General features: G+C 37.9%; 1 protein-coding gene across 2 annotated transcripts; it reads right to left on the minus strand.

The window, feature by feature from the left end:
- Nucleotides 1-3,444: 3,444 nt before the first annotated feature.
- On the minus strand, nucleotides 3,445-23,119 carry SLC35A5 (solute carrier family 35 member A5). 2 transcript variants are annotated; one of them, XM_035000171.1, is made up of 7 exons: nucleotides 22,925-23,119; nucleotides 21,956-22,104; nucleotides 17,772-17,870; nucleotides 16,302-16,432; nucleotides 13,669-13,736; nucleotides 6,447-7,227; nucleotides 3,445-4,922 (listed from the first exon to the last, which is right to left on the minus strand). In XM_035000171.1, the coding sequence occupies exons 1-7, from the start codon at nucleotides 22,966-22,968 to the stop codon at nucleotides 4,854-4,856; spliced, it is 1,341 nt and encodes a 446-aa protein (XP_034856062.1). In that variant the 5' UTR covers nucleotides 22,969-23,119; the 3' UTR covers nucleotides 3,445-4,853. The 2 variants fall into 2 exon arrangements, with proteins under 2 accessions (XP_034856062.1, XP_034856061.1); XM_035000170.1 differs by having other exon boundaries at nucleotides 16,302-16,435; nucleotides 22,925-23,116.
- Nucleotides 23,120-23,151: the final 32 nt, after the last annotated feature.

Genomic DNA, 23,151 nt, shown 5'->3' on the forward strand with positions numbered 1-23,151 from the left:
TTCTTAAGTTTCTCTGTCGCCAGTACTTTCAAAAACTTTCAAGCTATTGACACCCATTTTGTAAAATGTAATACTGGCATGTTCCTGATCTTACCAGGAGGTCTCATTGGAAGATTTTCAGACAACAACCAGGACTCTTATCCTCTCCTCAAATGGTTTGGCCTTTTTTTGGGGGGGGAAGGGGGGGAGGGAGAGAGAGAGAATCTTAAATGAGCTCCACACCCAGCATAGAGCCCTACATGGGGCTCATTCTCACAACACTGAGATCATGATCTGAGCAGAAATCAAGTGTTGATGCTTAACCGACTGAGCCACCCAGGCGCCCTTCTCCTCAAATGGTTTTTAAGTGGTTTGTTGACTGAAACATTGTCCAGTCACACCAAATACCTGCACATGCAAGCGAAGACAACTTCATCATTATGCTGCAAGACAGTAGCTATTTTAACGTGCCATTGCTTAAGGCATTCCAATTTTAAAGACGGTAATGTGACAACATAGGAGTTTTAGAGTAGATAAAATATAGTATAGCAGACCTGGATAAAATTCTCGAGTTTATTAGGAAAAACTGGGAGTTGGGAGGAAACATAATATCCTAAGTTCCTCATCTCTTAGTGAAAGGAGTTGATGACTGTATTTTAATTTTTCAAATTGATAAATTTATAAATAAGGTTCTAAATTTGCTTTCTTAAATGTAAAAGTAATGGTGATGAAATAGATTAGAAAGTTAAGTGGAATAAATGTCAAATATAACAAGAAACTTTCAGACTGGTTCAAAATATCAAATCAATACGAACTTTCTCAAAAAAGTTATTGCATACTAAAGGACCAGCCAAATTACACTTAATAATTCAATAAAAATATGCAAACAACAGAAAGAATACAGATCTCATTTTCTAATCAAGTGTATGAAAACCAGGAATTAACAAAAGTATGAATAAAAACCTCAATCCCACAGCCCTTGACTCAAAACAGATTAGTTAGAAAATAATGACAATACCATATTTTAAAGTCTTTGGGGATTGGCCTAGTATGTACTTACTCCAGGAAACATTTCTACTAGTTATAAAAATGTTCATTAAAAAACAATAAATGTATTTCAAGTACATAAGATGGAAAAAGGACATAAAACAAATCTTAGAAAAATGGAACATAAAAGAAATGTCAATAAAATAAAAATTAGAAACTGCTTAACTTATTTAAAAAAGAACAATAGTGAAGCCATTCACACACACAAAACTAAGCAAATAGAACTATAGTAACAGAAGAAATTAAAAGAATTTTGAGAATGATTCAAAAATTCCTATGCAAATAAATTTGAAAATCTGGATGATTTTTTAGCAAAATATAAATGACAGAGAGGATCCAGAGTAGGACAAGGAGTAAATAGAGAATGTTGGGGGGGGGAGGGGCTCAAAAAGTGCCAAGCCTAGGCAATTCTATTGGAGAGTTCTTTCAAAACTTGAGGGGACACATAAAGCTGACGTTTTAAAAATGTTTCCAGGGCACCGAGGCCAATGGGAGTTGGCAGCTTGACCCACACCACATCCGTATGGGATTGTCAGGGACATGGGCTGATAAATCCCAGCAGGATTAAATGCATTACTAGCAATGTCAGCAGGTTTCAGTTATCTTGGCAGAAGACAGGATGGTGTTTGAAGCAAGTAAAATAGCAAGTGAGGGCAAATGTTCTGCAGGTCGTTAAGGGATTTATTGTGATTTTATTTGAGCAAAACAACCCCTTCTCACTATATTCATATTTGAATTGAAAGTTTATTGCTTTTATAGCTATGTTTCTATTTTAATTTGCAAATTTGTTTTGGTTTTCATATAAAAACTATAAGCAAGGAAGTTTATACTTCATATTACGTTTGTATGAGTTTCAATAACAGCAAAGGAGAAAAAGGCCAACACAGATCTGTGAGAAAAAAAAATTTTTTTTTCTCTTAAAAGAGGAATATATATTACTCAATTTCAGAAAGTCAGCTGTAAGTGTTAGAGAAGGAAAGCCACTGTCTTTACTTTGAGTTTGGCTTTCTCTGCCTCTTCTCCATACTGGAGTGGTAAGAGTTGGTGGGAAAAATCAGGATTTACATAAAAGGGAAAAGAGCCAAGGAGGACCTGGGCTGTGTTAGGTCAAGTGTGTTAGGCTGTTCGGAGAAGTGCAGGGATGCCCTGCAGCTCCACAGTCTCGTCCAGCTCACATACAACAGGACTCCACATGGGGACTGAGAGGCAGGCTTTAGAGCTGTAAACAAAGGAATCTGGCCATAAGTCTCCTCTGCATGTGGACCATGAAAACCTATGGCAGGAGGACACAGCTGGCCAAGGATTTGGGATCCTGGGTCTAGGCCATCTTTCCCACTACAAGCAGCATCCACATCCTGCTTCCCCTCAGGATTAAGCACAGGGCTGGACCTAAATTTGGTCCTGGGGCCAGTGACAGAGCTGGAACCAGGCTGCTGCAGGCCCAACCAAAGGCTATTCAGAAACTATGAAGCAAGCAGATTCAGCACATCAGTTGTAGGTCATAACTGCTTAGAAGGGCATCTAAAAATTAGAGAGGACTTCAGAAATAGGTCAACTTCTATACCAATGAAGGACTGTCTTCTAAAACATCCTGATGGTACAACCTCTCTCTGAAAACTTCAGCGATCGAGAATTCACTACTACGCTCTACCACTCTTCAGGACCTTTTCTACTGTTGAAAAGAACCATTTGTTAAGAGTGTCTTGCTTATAAGGAAAGAATAACCGTCACCCTATAACTTTCACTGTAATTTGGTTCTTTAGAGTAGGAAAGACTACTTCTTTTTCCACATGACAATTGTTCTTCTCCCCAGGTTATACACTTGACTCTAAGAGCACTTGAGATGATAAGCTATGGTTTCAGGACCTCTCACCTTCCAGTGATTCTCTTTTTAAAGCATTAGTGCCCACAAAGTACTACAGCGCGTCCACACCAGAACTTTACATTTTAGTTCCAGTTTTCATTATCCTATTAATTGGTCAGTTAACACAAGTAAAGCTGTAATTACAAATAAAGTTGTTGTAAATAAGAAAATCAAGCTCCATGAACTAGTGAAATCTGCTATTTAATGTATGTATTTAATGTAGGCAATACCTTTGCCAATAATATTGTTGTAATTTTTTCTGTTCCATAAGATAGATGTTTTTATATATTATGGTTCCTAAAAGTGAGGTCTTTCTATACTTGATTTCCTTACCTTTAAAATGAATTGCCATAATGATGTAATCTCCCTCTTTCACAACATGGAGGGGTATACCTATGATAAGGTGATTCTCAGTTTTGCTATTCTCAGAAGTCAAGATCTATGGAAAAAGAAAGTTTTAAAAGTTGTTTGGATTTCTTGCCGCCTCCATTTTTTGAAATGAAAATGCAAAGAACCCCGTGTCCCACTTCACATGACAGTGATGACTCAAGGTACAGGTTTAATAATTATTTTATTTATAAATTTCCACCAATTCTTGCCTGTCATATTATTCCAGATATCACAGATGGATTATTTACACTATTATCACATGTTCATCTGCATGAAAATTAGGGGAAAGAAGAGATGTACAGACTGCATGAAAATGACACCTTAAAGTTCACATCTACAGTGTAGTGCTCTATAAACATACAGTCCTCTGAGCTAGGCCTGTCTTATCGCCATCTAGCTGCATGACCTTGGGCAAGTTACTTCTGTTTTCTCACTTTTAAATTATCTTCACCTTACTTCTCTACCTCATACTTAATTGGCTGCATGCAAAAATACCTTGAAAAATATCATGCATTTGAAGTGTCAATATTATTACTGTACTTTATTATGATGTTTCCTTGTTTTAGAGTAATACTATTAATGTTTCAGTGAAAGTCATTTGTTTGCAAAGTGACCCTCTTAAAAGGAACTCTCAGGCATTAATCTTACTGACAGTCTGTTATGATTCTGAAGCCAGTGTCTCAATTCTTAGGAATAGGGTATGATAGTAAGAATATAACAATCATTAAGTTCTAATTAATAACTAATACAGTGAAATGGCTTTAGTTCTCTAAAATCTAATAATCCAAGAGTAATGAGGTCAAACTGAGGAGGAAAAAATCCACTGTGGCTTGTTTAAATGATTTAAAATCCAAGTGAGAATCGTGGTAATTGGGAACCAACTTTTACCTAATTGAAGCTTATTTGTGTAGAAAGACATCAAAAGATAACCACTGAAAATCAAATTCCCTATGAATTTCTAAAAATTAAAATTCTAACATTTTCTTTCTGAAAAATTGCTTCTTTGGCAAAACATTTGGTACAGATTACACTGCCCTCAAATCAACGTTGGTCCAGACGGTAAGGTCCTGCCACCAAACTTCTTAGAAAGAGTCACATTGCTTTTTAACTGCAAAGTGAATGTCTCCAGGACTTCAAAATTCAAGGGACAACCTAGGTGATATTTATAGTGATACATAAGGAAAGACTTTAGAATGCAGAATGGAACTACATAATTGTGAGTATCTGGCAAACTGATCGCTATTTGTGTATTTATAAGGTATAGCCAACGTGATTATTACAAGTTTTTTGGAACTCTGGAGGACAAGGAAGATAACCTGGGAATGTGTCTTGTCGATTTACCAAGTACCATTAATTCAGTCTCCATACTATTACTCCCATGTCAGTTCCTTAGAATGTTTTAGCCTTTGGGTACTCTAAGCCTTGGAGGAACTGTTTAGGGAGTGGTTACATATATGCAAAGAGTATAATGCTTTAGAAATGTTCTTGTTTATCAAAGTGAAAAGATAAATATTACACATGCTGAAAATGTGAAAATAAGGTTTCTGAGAGCTGCCAATCATTTGGGTACCAATTAGAAAGTATCTTCATCTGACTCAATATCACTTTTCGGTTTGGTAAGTCTTTCCAGTTCTTCTCCATCCTAAAAGGAAATATGAAATCAGTAATTACTTTAAAACACTAGAAATATACCATTTTTAATGATTACTAAGGAGAAACCCTACTGGCAAATTTATTTCATTAAACTACAACTATAATCTAGTCAAATGAAATTAGGTAACTTGGAAAGCTAATTTTAGACACACAATGAGATCACTAAAAATGGACATGCACCTCAGTACTTGAATTTCAAAACTAACAACCGGAATACAGTAAGGAGCACCCTCTGCTGGTCTTGAAGGGAAGTAACTAGTGGTTGGAGAAATAAGTATGAACTAGGCCCTTACCTAAAATCGGTATTTTTTTTTTTTTACCTAAAAATTAGGGCAAGCACTGTTATCAGACCATTGGAAAAGAATACAGGACTTTTGAAACTGTACTCTGGCTGAGATCAGGGCATTTGAGACCCACCCTTCTAATTTCTTCATCTTAAGAATCTGTTCTGTCTCTACTTCAGAGACATTACTGATGGAAGCTCCACCACGAACTAATAGGCAAGAGATCATTTTTGTGAAGTACTTAATATTTTTTTTAAAAGATTTTAATTATTCGACAGAGAGAGAGAGAGCACAAGTAGGCAGAGCGGCAGGCAGAGGGAGAGGGAGAAGCAGACTCCCCGCTGAGTGGGGAGCCTGACGCAGGACTCGATCCCAGGACCCTGGGATCATGACCTGAGCCAAAGGCAGACGCCTAATGACTGAGACACCCAGGCGCCCGAAGTACTTAATATTTTGTATGTTCATGAACATTTTAAGTTTAAAGCTAGTTAGAGGAGTTTCTTTTAAACATATATCTAACTCCTTACTTGAATCTCCAAAGACCATTATTAATCTGCTAATACCATGACTAACAGACCTTCCTAGAATTATAAGCAACTGGCAGAATACTACTAGAAAAAATTTTTCTCTTATGAAGATCCTTTTGAAAACCACCTTCTTAATGAGATAAGGCCTGCCCCTCTGGCACACTGGGGTTCATGAGTAACTCAGGGAAAATCAAGGAGCCAGGACTTCCACTTATATTTAACAAGACTGACTCATGTCAAAGACCAACTTTTATGATGAATGAGGCATACTTCCCGACTATGGTGGGCTGGAAAGAGTAATGGACTAGGAGTCAAACCTCATGGGTTAAGTATAGTTTTTTTTTATGTACTATCTATAACCCACTTAGCCTCTCTGAGTCCGTTTATTCATTTACCAAACTAGAAAGACTGGACAAGATAACCTGTGGGACATCTCCCAGCTCTGCGGCTCTAGAACATTCTAAGATACAACTAACACGTAAGGTCCTCAAGACTGTGATTTATGCTCTTTTTCGACCCCTTACAGCATTATCACAAGCCCTTGCACACCAAAGTCCAATGAATGTTTGTTGAATAATTTTTAAAAGTCACAGAAATCCAATACATCCTTTGCAAAATAAGCACTGACCAATTTCTCTTCTTGTATAACCATGTGCTGACTTTGGGAAGAACAGGCAAAAGGCAGCATCCTCACAAACTTACCCCACTGGAGCGCTCCCAGAGACTGCCGCTTAGATCTCGGACTCTTTCTTGCCTAGGTGCGAACTCCAGACCTGGAGGCTTGCTGGCTTTGTAAATAAATATGGAGAGCAGAACTGAGGGCGCTTCTAAGAAAAACTGCAGGGAGGGCCTGAAGTCAAAGACCAGGACAGACACCGTCGTGATGATGACAGTAGTGACCTGGGCCATCAAGACGTGGAACATGTTGTCCAGGAACTTGAGAATAAAAGCCACCGAGAGGCCCTGGAATGCAGTCACAAAAATAAGAGCGACTGAAAACACGTTGTGGCCATAGAAGACCCCGCAGTTCTTAATCTGATCACGGTTACTGCTCTGAAGGCCCAGCGTCAGTCCGTTAAAAAGAATGCCAAAGAAATAGAGTTTGCTGTTCTGTATGAAGATGCTTTCAGCGAGCTGGTTCCCCTCCTTCAGTATCTTTTCATTATAGATATTGGCCATTGAAGAAATAAAACACTGGACTATAATAAGCACATGGCCCAAGCCGAGATGGATGTGACTAAAAACCACAGTTGTGGTGTTCCACTTAGCTTCAGGAAAAGTCCATGCCTTTGCTGTGCAATGGCCTTTTCTGGGGCACTCGCTCCTGAAAAGGAGGCAGGCATTGGATGGGCTGAAGAAGGCATCATGATGAAATCCATGTCCTGCCAGGTTATGCTGTGAAGTCTCCGTCCCGGCAGTAAGGGCCACAATAGACAAGAACAGAATCAAGAGGGAAGCCCATTGTATCCAGCTTAGATGCCTCCTATTCAAAGAGGAAAAACAAGATTTTACTACTGTCCCCCCTGCTCCTTTCCCATATCGACTGTTTCTACTGAAAACTCAGACGCTTAAGTACTTGGTTGAATAAACTATACCCAGTTTTTGCTAGCATTCCCAATTCAAGTTCAAAGGAAACCCGTTGGTGTCTCTGGTGCTTAAGCATGATATTTTTATTCACCTTTGTAATAAATTGTCCCTTAATGCCATTCAGTCACTTCTCCTCATTAAGTTTCCTTTTAACTTTAGATTCAACTAAGTCTCCTTTTTACCTCCAGAGCTGATCGTAGACCTTTGTTAACAATAATTTTTTGCTTTGCTGTGAAGTAAGTATGGCAGATTCTCAACCTGATTTCCATGAACCTGAATTTGGAGCCTTAGAAATCCGCAAATCCTTGCAGTAGGTGCCAAATCTTCTATACAAGTGAATTCTCGGCCCTGCCCCCACCAATCCCATGAGACCCTTCAAAGCTGTCAATTTTCAAAGGTGTTCATGACCCAGAAAAGATTTAAGGAGGGAGCCTGCTCCTAGATCCGTGGCTTAATCATAAAAGAATTTTACAGTAAACTACTGTTTGGGACAGTAAGGAAAAAAGTATTTTTAGTGTTTCAGTTTACAAAGTCTCAACAATGCTTTATTTCTTTACTTTTTTGCCTAACCACAAACTTGTATGATACAGAAGACATGCTTTATTGTCAATCTATTTGTGGATTCATTCAGTTCAACAGACATTTAAATAAGCAGCTACAATGTGCCAGGCTACTATGAGCCTGGGGAGATAAGACTTGATCTCCATCCCCAAGGAATTTACACTTTAATAGGGAAAGAACCTTGAAACTAAACAATGCAAACATCATGTCTGACAAGCGATACATAGAACAATTGGGGCACAATAAGAAAGGAACCTTGAGTCTGTAAATGGGAGTCAGATGTTGTTTCAAAGAAAAAATGACACTTGAGGTGAAACATGAAAAATAAACTGAAATTTGCCAGGTGAAATGGCATTTGGCGATATATCCAGGCAGAGAGAAGAGTCTATACAAAGGCAACAAGAATGTACAATGTTGACTAAGGAAAGAGGAGCAGCTGACTCAGGTTGGGGTAGACACGGAGATCTGAAGGAGAACAAAATCTTCAAGTTTAAAGATCAATTAGTCAGATGAAGAAGAGGGAACGCACACACACACACACACATACACATACACACTGAGAATATAAGCAAAGGAAGAAGTGTAAACCAAAAGGTAAGAAATGGAAGTTACAAGAACTTTGGAGCATTTACTGGACACCTACTATGGGTCAGGCAATTTCTGTTCTAAGGAAGGAAAGAGTGCTCTGAGAGGTTAATGGACTTCCCTAAGGTCACATATTTATGAAAGAGCAAGGAAGGGATCTGAGCCATGGTTTGAATGTCTTCCTTTTGGACCAAGGTGCCTCTCAAGTACAATGAGCTCCCAAGGTGCATATATAGGGAGAGGTGTCTGATTTCACCAATGCTTCCACAGAGCTTCATGAATTAAAATTTTATGTGCACAGACCAGCCTAGATAGCAGCACACACGTGCACACTATCATGTCTTCTCATGTATACTTTCAAATAACCAGATCTAGCGTTTAGTTATGAGGCTAGCATAGCCCTAAGCCATGAGGTCAGAACGTGTGTACTAATCACATAAATTTCTAAAGGTGTAGATGGTATGCAATAAGTGGTAGAAAGCAAATTGATTGGAAACAGAAAAGACAGATGAAAAGTATATGCCCAACTTATAAAAATCATTATATAACCGATTATTGGACATCAAGACAAATATATATTATAATTATATATAATATAATCTATAATTCCTTTAGAAGTTTTCAATTCTGACAGCTACAGATTTTCCACTAATACTGACACTGAGAAAAAAGAACCTAATGAAACAAAGCCTTATCCAAGTTAATTGGTACCACTGCAAATATTGCTCATTCAAGGTAATGTTCTAGAAGGGAAAAATTATTAAGGGTTAGGCTGAAAATGGTAGATTTTCAGCAAAGAAAATAAAGCTTAATAAATTATCCCATAAAGTCAGCTGAGGATAGGTGCTCTTATAAATAACTGTGCATGAAAGAATTCCCACAGTTTAGTGAATGCAACAGTAGAAACTCACCTAACTGATCTCTCCACTACCCTAGTAAACAAACCATTCGGATTGCTGATTAGAGCTGAACGCTTACAGCTAGAAGGCCACTCTACCTGAGCGCTTCTGCTTCCAAATGACCTCCATGCTCACAAAGAGTCTCTGCTGCTGTGTTTTTGCCAGGTGACCTCATTATTGTAATTAGATATTTAATGATTACATAAATGATAAATTACGAAAAAAAGAAAAGGATTGCTCTTTTTATGAAAAGTTGAATGCTTTGGAAGATTAATTAAAGGCAAATTACTCGCAAGATTAACCGGCCTTCAAACTGGGTGCAAATGAGCTAATTATAAGATTAGGAAATAAATAATAAAAATCTACAATAATCTACACTAAAAGTATTTTTAAGAACTTGTTCTACTTTAAAGAAACTAAAACCAGAAAGCATGGATGATGTATAATGAATGTAGTTTCAAGAAAGAAGCCAAAAAAAACTCCAATCAGCAAATCCCACACATTTCAAAGGAAAGGCCTGAGCTCTTCAAAACATTGATGAATGGACATTTACACATCTTAAGCTGTTTAAAGTATGTGGTTTTTTTTTTTAATGATTCACCACTTTGAGTTTTCCTAATAACTAAAAAATTAAGTCCAAATTGTGTTAGATAAGAGCATCTCTACCATATTTGGTGACAGTAAAACAGGGCAGAACATGAAAATAAAGTGGAAAGACTCACAGGGCTTTAAAAAAAATTGTACATAAAACATTTCTTAGTAGCACAGAGAGTGACCAGTGGCATATTTATAACAGGAAATTATAAAAAAGAGTTATCAAGTGAATGATTTTGAAGAAATGCTTGTACCAGTGAGTGGCACTTTTTTTTTTCTTTTGCTTATGTGGAGAGTAACTAAACGTTACCATAACTTCTAAGACACCCATCATGTGTCAAAATGTTTTTCATTGATTTTTTTTTCCCAACAGCTTCCTTTTGAAGATATCAGAGAAATTTATATACATTTTTTAGATAAAAGTGCTTGTTTGGTTATCTTTTGCCCCCAGACCTCAATGTTCAGGTTGATACTATTTCCTAAAGTCTAATTAAACAAGATAGTACAACTTTGCCAAGCCTTAAGAGCAAACCAGTAAGGCTCCAAGGCATAATGCCTGCCACCAGTTCCCACTGTGGACCAGTGGCTATACTTCAAGGAACAAATCTACACATTCACATGGGGCTTCTCTTGAACATCCAGTAAGATATTTGATTGGTGATATTTTTCTTTCTACCACTTTCAAATTCTTCCAACTAATTCTTGCATTAGTCACTGGTCTTTTTTCCTACCTGTGTAGCCTTATACTCTTTGTATGAGAAAGGTATTTGATGGTTCTGCTAGAGTCAAGTATAAGACAACAGCTTTAATATTCTAAACGTAGGGGGCTGGGGGGATAGGGTAACAGGGGGATGGGCATTAAGGAGAACACATAATATAATGAGCACTGGGTGTTATACTATATGTTATATACTATACTATATAGTATATATAATATAGTATATGTTAACTAATTGAATTTAAATTAAAAATATTCTAAATGTAAAATGAGTTATTTATGGCAAACACATTAAGAATATGTAATAAGACTCAAGCTGCTACTCCTGGGTCAAAATTTTATTGTTAAGGGCAAAAGAACATTAAATGGTTCACAAAGAGTAGACGAATAAGGAAAACTAACAACATATGCGACCAACGACAAAAAGATCAAAATAGAACAAAGTTGATTTAAAATGTAGTAATAGATAATACAGTACTTGGAACACATTCTCATAAAAGACAGTATTAGATTTATTATATTCTTTTAGCAATATTAAAAGTAGCTTCAGTGCTGATTTGTGAATCAGTCAAATTAAGACCCCCTCTAGGAGCTAAGTTAGTGCCTGCAAAACTAATAAAAATGGAGTGATTTTATTGTCTATTTAATTAACTTCGAAGGATTCAAAACAGAGATATTAACAACAAAGCAAATACATGTCTAAGAATATTACTGCTCTGAATATTAAGAGGTAAAATATGGGCAAAACCTTGGAACTTTAGTTCGTAATGTTATTAAAACTAGCAACAATATAACAATGTTATTATAATTAAGTTTACAGTATAATTAGATTTAGATTTGGTTATGCTAAGAACTAACTTTCTTAATATAAATAGTTAAATGCTTAAAAATTTAAGAGGGCCATCTCTGCCCGTGTGCCAGCTGTCTTAGCCTGACAGGTGCAGTTCACTTTGAGTTGGTCCCTCTGCCTCTAACCCTGCCGCCCCACATGCTCCCTCCCCTGTGGTCAAAGCCGCCTAAATGCTGCAAAATGCCTGGTGGCTCTGGGCCCTGGGCACAGACTCAGCTTGGGATGAATCTCCTGATGAACCGGGACAATAACTCCTGCCTCCTGGGGTTGTTGTGGAGTTAAGCCTAGATAGGGGAAAGGCCCTCAGCTCAGCCCTTGGCCCAGCCCTTGGCCCTGAGGAGTCCTTATTGTGTTATCTTCTCACTGTCCAGCTGAAAGCCTGCCCGCCCTGTTGCCTACAAACCAGTCAGGCCATCCCTGGATAAGGCCTTTCTGAGAGGCCCTGACCTCTGAGCCACAGCTCATGCTTTGGAGTAAATTAAAACAAACAAAAATAAAAAAAATATTATATACAATTAAGGGCACAGCTAGAGCTATGGGCCAATTCCAAATCTAGCAATACATATTTTATGTATTTTTGCTTTGGCAAATTCAATTTTAAATTGATATAATCTTGACACAATACTTATGTATTGTATAATGTAAGTATAATACCACGTGTACCCATAAACTCTCATTTCACAGAAAAAAAAATTTTACTTAAAAAAAAGCCAACATGTTTTTGAGACCCCTTTATGAGACTCCCTTATCAAATAAGGAACCTTTTATTACATGGCAGGGCCAATTTTATTCCTCCATGGACATGCATCTCCAATTTTATGACAGGAATCAATATAAAGATATTACTGTTTATATATAACATATATATATATATCTCAGATATATATATTTATTTATATATCTCAGAAGCCAACTTTTTATCCTATAAAGTGACTTTTATGTTAATTTTAAAGACTTCAAAACATTTTGGAATTAGCATTAACTTGCTAGTTGAATTATTGTCACAATTCATAAATAAAATGAAGAACCTGATGCAAAGCAAATTTCAGTGCACTCTAACTTTTAACCTGGATGAAATATAATGTTCATTTTTTTCATCATCTCTCACATCAACTGTTAAACTGAATGCTTCTTAAACTTATCATCAAAATGCCTCGGGATAAAAGAAAGTCTTTCAAGAACTCCATATAATCAATGTACTGAATCCATCATGGATTCAACAAATATTTACTGAGTGCCTATGTACTAAGCCATTCACCCTTCTGTACACATAAATTATGAAAGCACATACTATGACATGGCACATTGAGAAATAAGAAATTAAAAGGGGAAGTGAACGCAAAATTTAAAAAAAAAAACAATCACAACAAATATAACAAGAAGTTAATTTTATTTTTATCATCATCAAGTAACAAATTAAACTGGAGTTAAATACCCAGATCCCATTACATCTTAGAATGTTCTGGCCTTCGCTTGGTAGCAGAGCCTGTTTACTTAAAAATGTTTATTTTATTCAAAGGTCTTCCTGGAGAAAGGAAACACTGGTGACAGCATTTTTAAAAAAAGTTTAAAAATCTATCATTCTTATTAATTGTACTTTTGACTAGATTCCTCATGCAAATCCTCTGCCAATCAGAGCTTAAATCATGTACCTGTCTCAAGTAGTTTAAGAAGGAATTTGCCACTCTTTATCATATCCAAACTACAAATAACAAATGCATTAGCAATATTTAGGAACTTCTTGGTTCCCTACTAAAGTATAGAGATCCTGGGGGGGGGTGGGAGGGGGAAGCTCATGAATTCTTTGTTGAAAATCTGGCACTAAAAATTAAAATAAGCTGGTCAATTATTTATTTATTTATTTTTTTGAGATGCTTAACCTACTAAGCCACCCAAGCGTCCCAGAGACGCTAAGAAAAAACTTTTCATACATCTAGTTGCAAAGATTTAGACGGGCCAGCACTGGAGCTGCTTTCTAGATGGGTTAAACAATTTGTCCAAAACACAAAGCCAGTTAGGAATAAAATCCCGGCCCTGGGATTCGGAGGGCTCAGTGCTCTGGGTATATCATCTAAAATAAGGCTGTGCTGTTTTAAAGTATGATATATGATATCAGAGCTAGTTACTTACTTCAGCACTATCCTGAATAGAAGAGCTGTTGTTATAATGCTAAAATTTGAGAAGATAACAGCCATGGCCTAGAAAGAAGGAGAAGATAGAGTTACAATCCAAACAAAGTAGTGACTTCAGAAATCTCCCAGCTCTCTGGTTCACCTGATAAAAAGAGCTTTTTGGGCAAAAACCTGAGGGGTTATTAGGGCAGCTCTTTCACTAGAGGATTAAATTCCATTTTTATTGGTTGTTAAACGTATGCAGATATGACCAAATTATTGTATAGGCTTTGAAAACATGCTTAAATTCAGCAAATGCCCTGTGTAAATAATCTGTATATGCAGATCTGGAAATGCTTAGAAACTCTAAATGTTCAGGTCTAGAAATAACAGCTACCTTGCTTATGAAGTATACTTTTTCAAGCTCTTCAAGTGCTTTATAGACTTTTCACGCTATTTCCAGGGGTGGAGGGAAGGCAAGGAGTGTTAGGCCCATTTACACAGTAAGAAAATTGAGGTACAGGTTTTTAAGCATCTTTACTATTGTAGCAATTCAATCAGTTCTCCTGGTTGAACTGCAGTGACTCAGTACCAGTAATTCAATACCAAACTCGTATTTGACAGTCCTTTGATTTATTCATATTGTTCTCAACACTTAGAAATGTGTTAGCCAGATTTCATAAAGGTCTCTTTTCATGAATTCAGTCATATTTCACATATGAGATATTAATCTGAACATGTATATATTTTGGCTCGGTAAGTATGAAATTTCATCACTGCTCCCCATGATTGGATCTGACAATATTAACAATTTTTCAAAACAAATCCTACTTGTTTATTTCACTCTGCCTTTTTCTCCTTGCTGTCAGTTTAAGGTGACTGAACTCCAAAGAGTATTTTTCAGTAGTCTTATATAACCAGCAAACATGGCTACCGTGTAGGTGAATTAAAGAAATAAGAATAAATCCAATAAAAACCAGCAAAAATTCCAAGAATACAACATTGTTGTTTTTCTATTGAATTTCTTATGGGAGCACTGTTTTAAGGATTTCTCAGTGTCTTCTGGAGACAAATGTTTATGAACCCCTGCATAGGAGAAGAGTAAGAGCTGAGGAGGAAAGTAAGTGGCTGGTGAGAGGGAGGGGGCAGTGGCTCTGATCGATCACAATAACGGTGCACATCACCTAACCAAGCAGCCTGGCTGCCCTGGTGAGTTCTGAGACTGCTTTCCATGCCAGACCAGAGAATAAACAAAACACCAGAGCTCTTTGCCCCAAAACTTCCATGCATCTCTAACTCTTTCCAACTAGACTTGGGCACAGCAATATACAGAATATGCCATGTGACTGATTTTGTAATATCTGTGGTTGTGCACAATCAGGAAGGAAGAGCAAAGCAATAAGCTGGAAAACCAAGGAAGCTGCAATCTTGCTTTCATATTGAGGACAGAGGAAAGGGATATAAATTTAGAGCTGATCTAAATAAAATACAACGACTATGTACTCATTGATGCAAACAATTACGTTGTTGGGTAAAGGAATTCTCAGATCTGAAAAACAAAGTGGAAGAATGTTAAGAGAGAACACATTCTAATATTCAAGACTTACTAATAACATGGATCACACAGCTGAAAGGAACTTCAGGTGATCACCCGGCCCAGGTTCCTGCCTTTGGGTTGGTATGGTATTCTAATGTTATTCTATTTTACAGATGGGCAACTGACACAGTAGTTGGGGGTTGCTTAATTAGACAGCTTCTAAATTGTGCAAAAGAATCAAATTCCTGTTTCCTACTTAGTGCTCTACTGATCTCTCCTTCTTGTCCCACTCTCAAACTGATTTGGCTATATTTAAGAGGCTTCAGATAGAGAATGAGTGCCAATAAAAATCCTATTTATCATCAAAATGCCTGCATATATTCTTTAAAGAAACTTAAAACACATTTTGGCAACAATGGCAATAGAAATCATCATTTTATAAAATATTAGGGGAAAATATACACATGCCCGAAACTGAGTAATATGTAAAAGCAGGAGACCAAATTTTAATTCCGATTACGAATGGATTTCTCAATTGGCATGGAGGATGCCAAGAGGGATGAGAAACATCCCTAGTATTATCAGGTATAGATAGCATTTATAGCTGGGAAAATGTATTTTCTACTCTTAAGGAACTTGTTGGTTAAATGATAGAAAAGACTAATAGAAAAAAAAAAAAAAGATCATACAAACAGAATGCATATACTACATTAAAGCAGGTATAGGACAAAGTAGTGCACTGAGTACATCATTTTCTGAGTTAATCATGGAAATCTGTTTGGAGGTACTAAATGCTAAAGTTAATGGAGGCTGGCGACCATAGGATGGCTCAGCAAACAGGCAGACTAACCAAGGTTACACACAGAGAGATGGCTCCACATTCACTGGCCAGGGACCAGCTCCTGCCAGTCAGCACAGCTTTCTACAGCAATCTTTAACAGAGAGAGAATGTGGCAAGCAGATTGTACCGTATTCAGATGATTCTGGTCAAACCTCAGGAAGACCACTGGGGGCAAAGAGAAACTAACACTGACAATGAAAATGATAAAAAAGATTAGTTCTGGGATTCATTTCTCTGTATTTTTCCAGTGCTATTATCTACCATATTTACTTACAGGCTGAAGGTAGGAAATGACATAGAAGACGATCAAATTATCCAGGAAATAAAGAAAGGCAGGGATGGACCACTTCATGAAATTAGAGAACTCCTTCCAGGAAGCACATCTCAAGTTTCTACTTTGATGATCTTCTAAAGAAAGAAAGACAGCAATAAACAAAGGATCTTGATGAGAATGCCCATATTTTTAGAGTTGTATTTGATTACTGATACAATTCTTTGAAAGAGGCTTTATGAACTTGCTTTCATCAGTGACTATTAGCCTTAAGAAATCAAAGGCAATGTAGGATTTCATATTGTCTCTCTTTCTTCAACCCACCAACTACCCTGCCTCATCACTGACAATCAGCAACACCCTTAGGAATACCTAATTCCTGTTAACTTGAAACATCACTTGGAACATCTCAGGATACTTAAGGTTTCTCTTACTACTATGAGAGCCTAAAGCCAAGAGAGCTAGATGTTAGAATATAGAGGAAAAAAAAAAATCAAGTATTTATGCTGGGATTTTCTTCCCCCTCGGGTGGGGGGGTGGGGATCAGGAAAAGAAGATACCAGACAAAAATTTATAATGTAGGAGTAGAGAAAACTGAATTTTACTAATCCTCATATGAGTTATGATCCCATCTCCAGATTTCCAAAACCTTAGGAAGGTACCATAACAAGAGAATGTAAAATAACCTGCAAAAATAGAAAATTTAAATATAAGCCCTGCAAATAACACATAAATTTCATGAGATTAAGAAATGTATTCCAACTAGAAACTTTGCACAAATTGAAACTTTTAAGAATAAAAAGAAATCTTCCTGGAAAAGACCGTTAATACTTTAAATTCTGTTTACCTCACATGTGAGGGCAGATTAAAGAATAGAATGTGCTAAAGCTCAAGAATTGGAGAACTAAGGTGGAGAATTAATACATAATACATATGAAGAGCCACAAAAGGCCAAATGTTTTAGATGTGAGGAAGGGATGAGTATCTCTGCTCGATAATTGATGAAATTAGAAGTCAGGGAAGTTAAAATAATCTACCCCAGAATATAGTCTCTCTGACTCCAATCCACTATAGTACCTCCCCTGTAGGAAATGGGGGCTGTTTTGGCAATATGCTACGTATCAAATCAGACAGCCGTGATTTAGAAAATCCTGAATTTGAATAAAAACTAACTCGCTGTGTGACCCAACAAAGGAACAAGTAACACGGCAGAGCAATGGCCAAGACACGAGGAAAATGTGGGCTAGAGTCCTGGCCCTGCCCCTTCCTACCCACCATTGCGTAACATTTTCTCTTTGGGCCTGTTTCTCCACTTGCAAAACAGCAGTAATCATACCTAAGTTTGTTATGTTAGTGTCCTCATATATATAAAATTAGTGGGCTAGACTAAATGACACTGAATGTTCCTTTCAGTTCTAAAATGTTTTGATTCTGTGATTTTTAACAAGTATAGAGTACCACTTCAGGACTTACCTTTCTTTACAACCCAGAATGACACAAGCATGCAGAAAACTAGCTTCACCAATTCTGAGCACACATTCACAGTAGTTGGAAGATAATCATACTTGTTTTCTGAAATGTAACAAATTTTTTTAACTATAAATTTTGTTCTACATAATGCTTATATACAGTTAATAATTTATAGCTGTTTTTAAAAGCTAGATTTTAATACTGGTTATATTAAATTTCAATCCAGTTCGCTTTGTTCTCTCTTGGATTTTTTAATCTGTTCACCTAATGTTTTAGCCATCCCTATGACATTCAGTGTTTTATTATTCTTGAATTTGATAAACAGCCTTCTGATGTTTTCATCCAAGTTGCTGATAAATATGTGGAGGAGGTTAAGGCTATGGGCAAAGAAGGATTTGGGGTATGGCAATAGAGATGGGCTTCTAAACTGACCACTAATTAGCACTCAGGGCCTGACTCCTCAAAAGCTATGGATTTATCTGGCTGAATTAGGACCCAGCTCATGGTTCCTCTTGTGTGACTTGTCTGCCTTGCTAGAATCAAGGTACACAGTCTGTGATATTCCCTTAGAGTAGTCCCATCTGTTTCGTATCATGGCATGTACAGAAAACGTTATTTGTTTGGCACTCTGGGATAAACAGTACCTTGGGGTAAAAGAAGGAAGCTATTAGAGCCAAGAGGCAACTGCCCAGGGCTCTGGCTACCTCTAGGGCTGGGAGGAAATATCTGACATAATCCAAACCCACTGATGAGTTGGCAAGATAGGTCTTAACTTACAAGTAAATTTAATTAGGAAATGAGGTTAGGTCAGTATGCCTTGGTCTTAGCTGTTACCTCTGTCTATTCCAAATGCTGACAAACAATTTGCTGTACAATTTTGCCAGGAACAAACAAACTTTGTTAGGTCCTATTTTAAGGAATGCATTATCCCCCCTTTCGAAACATTTGCTTGTTTCCCTTGGTCATGATATGAAAAACCAAAACTGGCCAAGTACAGAGGGAAAATGCCAGCTCAGCATTCTTTCTATCCAGAACACCTTTTTTCTTTCTTCTGTGGTTTCCCTTGACCTTCTCAACATAAGCATAGTCAATTCTTTGTTCATCTCGGATCCTGCTGCACTACCTATAAACCTTTATAGCAGTACTTGTCCCACTGTATTATAGTTACTTCTGTGTATGTCTTACCTTAGAATGTAAGCTTCTTATGAGAAAGGGCCCACGTTAGTCATCTTCATATAACTGGCAGGTAACAGTATTCTGCACTTAATAAATGTTCACCTGAATTTAATACTTGCCTGTTAAACTTTCTCCATCATTTGAAGCCTCATTAAAACTTCTCCTCCCTTCTCTGAGCTTAAAGCTAGGCTGAGATCACACTCTACTACCTGCTAATAATTACTTTGGACTAATCTCTATGACACACACAAGCGAACATGCACACAACAAGAACGGGGGAGAGGCCTTCAGATTACAGCTCTCAAATTCTTGCCACTGCTCTAGAACTCACTTTGGCTTTTATTTATTTTTAAATTGTATTTCTGTCATGGTAGATCCCAAACTGTGACTCAGCATCACATTGGGCCTCCTTGCACTTACCTTCTGCCCTCACGCATACACCTTATTTACACTGCATCCATCCTTACTGGGCTCCATTTAGTCCGAAGAAAGGGGGCATGATCCATTATGACCCATTCTCCCCTTTAAAACTTTCCTTTCTCTTCAGGAACTTTGCTCCAATAAGTACTTCCTCTGTCTTCTATTAACTGGCTTCCTCCCCTTGGCCTGTAAGTATGCTCAAACTGTCCTATCCAAAAAAACCCAAAATATAAGATCCTACCCCTGCCCCAGCTATACCATACTTTCTCCTTCTTTCCCTAAAATAGCACCAACATTCATTATCTCCCCTTTTACCCACTTTCCATTCAGGTCTTATTCCCAAGCAATCTGGTTTCTGATCCCATCACTTTATTCAAACTACCTAGTCTCTGAGATTACCAAACATCTTCTAATTACTAATTCCAAAGGGCACGCTTTAATCCCTATCTTATTATGATGATACTATTTCCTTTGTCTCCAAACTCATTTCCTTCCCTTCTGTAAGTCATGTGCATTTAGTTCTCTTATTTCTCTAATGATTCTTTCTTAACATCTGAATGTCGGCATGGCTCTTAAATGTTGGCATTCCTAGTAATTCTATCCTTGGCTCTTATTTTCTCCTTCTGCATGCTTACCCTGAATGAGCTCTCTGCTCCTATGGTTGTAAATGTCAATTTAATATTAATGTCTCCAAATCTGTATTCTGGAACATTTAATGCTCACTAAACATATCCACATGAATAACTACCTTCTTTGTATGAATTCAATTGGTATTTCCTTCACATATGTGATGTGCTAGATAGTGCAGAATATTGCAATGAACAAGGACATAGCTCCTGGCCTCATGGAAGGTACCTAACTAAAACTCTACTGTAATCTTTCTAAATTCTGGCCAACCTGCTTCTTTCTACTAATAGCTTCCGTCTGAGCTGAGAACACCATCAATCTACTTAGCACCTCAAACCAGAAACCTTTGAGCTATAGAGTATTTCATGTTCTTTAGTCTCCATATTCATTACATTCTTGGGAGTCCTGGCTTTTCTATGTTTAGAATATTTTTTTTAATCTATCCTCTCTTCTCTATTTCTGCCTCAAAAGCCTTGGTTAGTCTTCTTCATCTATGGCTTGAATTTGCAATAACCTCGACTGGCTACTCTGCTTCCAGTCTCTTCCCGAGTCCATCCTCTATCCAGCTACCCTAACAGTCTCTCTCATTTTGTTTATAATCTCCAAGCATTCCCACCCCCCAGACTCTAGGGCCTAGAGAATAAAGTCAAAGTGCCAGCTCCTTAGCATGGCATATGAAGTCCTTAAGTATCTGATCATAACTTTCCTCTCTAGTCAAGCACGCTTTGCCCCTCTCCTCCAAGTCCTTAAACTTTTTGCTCAGTAATTCTGAAGTACATGTTCCCACAATTCATCTTTTTTTTTTTTTTTAACGTATCTATTCATTTTTATGGATTGTTGCTTCTGTTCTGAATACCCCTGCCCACTGGTCTTCTTGTGGAGCAACTTCGCCTTATCAGGGAGTGTTCCCTGATCCCTTTGCACTCCATACCATCCTCTCCCGGACAGAATATATCACTTCCTAATCTAAACTATCTCTGCATCTTTGATATAGAACTGCATTTATTCTACCATATTTTCATGATGTTTCACACGTACGGCTCTCCTAATAAACCGAGTTCTTGAGAACCATGTCTATGTCTTACACACTTTGAACACTGCTACTCAATACTTGGCCTAGTGCCCGAGAGATAAATGTTAACCAAAGTAGAGATTTATATACACATCGGACTCCACAAGCAAACCATTAAGGGTCGTGATGTCATGACTTTGTGTGTCCTCAATAACTACTGAAAGGTTCTCAATACAGCTTTGTAGAAATAGTTTATCTAAATACAAATTCCTACATTAAAAAAAAAAAAAAAAAAACAGAAGGGGCACCTGGGTGGCTCAGTTGGTTAAGTGTCTGATTCTTGATTTCAGCTCAGGTCATGATCTCAAGGTCTTGAGATCAAGCCCTGCATTGGGCTCTGCACCACACATGGAGCCTACTTAAGAGTCTCTCTTTCCCCCTTCCTTGGCCCCCTCCCCGACACCATGCACACACAAGCTCTCTCTCAAAAAAACAAACAAACAAACAACAAAAAAAACCCAACCAGAAGACTTCTTGAGCTAATAATTTCAAAGCTAATAATCTCTACTGCCACACTGGTATAGTAATTAAGACCGTACCTCAAAATGCCAAGTGACCATATATATGCTCCTATTTCAAAGTAAGTTATAATTACACGTACTGCTACAGACCCAGAGATATCTGTTGATTAAAGCAACAGTCAGATGTTATTATCTGTTCTCTAAAGGGCTCAGCACTGCACTTGACTAATCCAAATTTCATTCAGCATCAAACATTTTTCTTGCTCAGGAATGAGAGGTTACAGAATCAAATTTAAACATACTTTATCATTTACATGAAGCAGAGTACCTGAAAGGGTATTATCTCTATTTTACACATAAGGAGACCAAACACAGGAGACATAATGTGTGATTAGATAGAAGTGCTCCATATATTCCAAGTCTTAACTTACCTTCATTGGCTGAATATTTTACCAGTAGGATTCGACTTGAGCTTAAAGCAATGAATATAGTGCCTAACAGGAAGGTATACATTGTTGACAAGGAGCAGAACATGGGATGACCACAGCACTTGCTTTCCATTCCACTGCTTTTTAATTGCCTTAAAGAAAAGAACATATTCGTGAGCAACGCTGCAGGCAGAAAAGCATAGAACAAATACCACTGATTAGTGAAGAACAGAAAAGAACTGATGTAGATTTCCGGCTATGGTTATATCAAAACCAAGAAAACTGAGGAGAACAAGAGGAAATGGGGAAAAAATGAAAGAGCCAGAATCTGATAGGAGGGGAAACTCGAGAGACAGAAAAGGCAGTGCCTGATTATAAGTGCTACCCAAAGTAGCAAGTGAGCAACTGACACTTTGGGGCTGTAGAATTCTGCAGAAAGCAATTTTAACTTCGATTCCTATTAGCAACTTTGCTCTAGAGGAAGAGAATTTCAGATTTCTATTGTTCTCCTCAGCAGCAGCACTTCTCTAGAAAGTGGGAAAAGAGCTTGCTGGGAAAGACTTCGTTACAATAATGAGCCAAATGGAAATATGTGAAACAGTGCTGTGAATTTATACTTAACTAGTGGTAAAAGCATAAGAGAGCTTAAAAATCAATGCCTCTAAGGTCGTCTTTTTGATATGTTGAGGAAACCTCTAGGCAGGGTAACTCCTCCACAGCCTCCCACTGCAGGGATGGTGCACAGGGCCTAGAACACCGAGACAGACGGGCTTGAAACGTCAATACGGACAGCCCACCTGCGCGCAAGCGTAGAGGTCAAAGATGTACGCTAGGAAGGCAGGTTTCCCTCAACGGGGGGCAAGGGGCGGGGGGGGGGGAGAATCCTTCTTGTCACATGCGCAGTAGTTATCTCGAGCGGAGCGCCCTCCCCTCATACGCACGCGCACTTGTTTGTCAGCCGGGTGAGGTTACCTCTGTCCGTCCGTCCGAAGGGTTTTTAGTGGAGGAGCGCACATCCTAAAGCTGAGGCAGTAACTGTGTAACTCCGCAGAAGCAGCAGTAGCTTTTAGGGTCCATAGTTGGGGAAGCTATGGGAAGAAAAGAAAGGCCAAAAAACCTCCGCCCCGGAGCCTCCTATTCCGGAACAAAAAGCACAATAACGTCCCAACTGGGAAAGAGCGGACCTGGTACCCATTGCG

Source organism: Mirounga leonina, unplaced genomic scaffold (genome assembly GCF_011800145.1).
Source record: "Mirounga leonina isolate KUSES-001 unplaced genomic scaffold, KU_Mleo_1.0 Mir_115, whole genome shotgun sequence".
In the NCBI taxonomy this organism is placed as follows: domain Eukaryota; kingdom Metazoa; phylum Chordata; class Mammalia; order Carnivora; family Phocidae; genus Mirounga; species Mirounga leonina.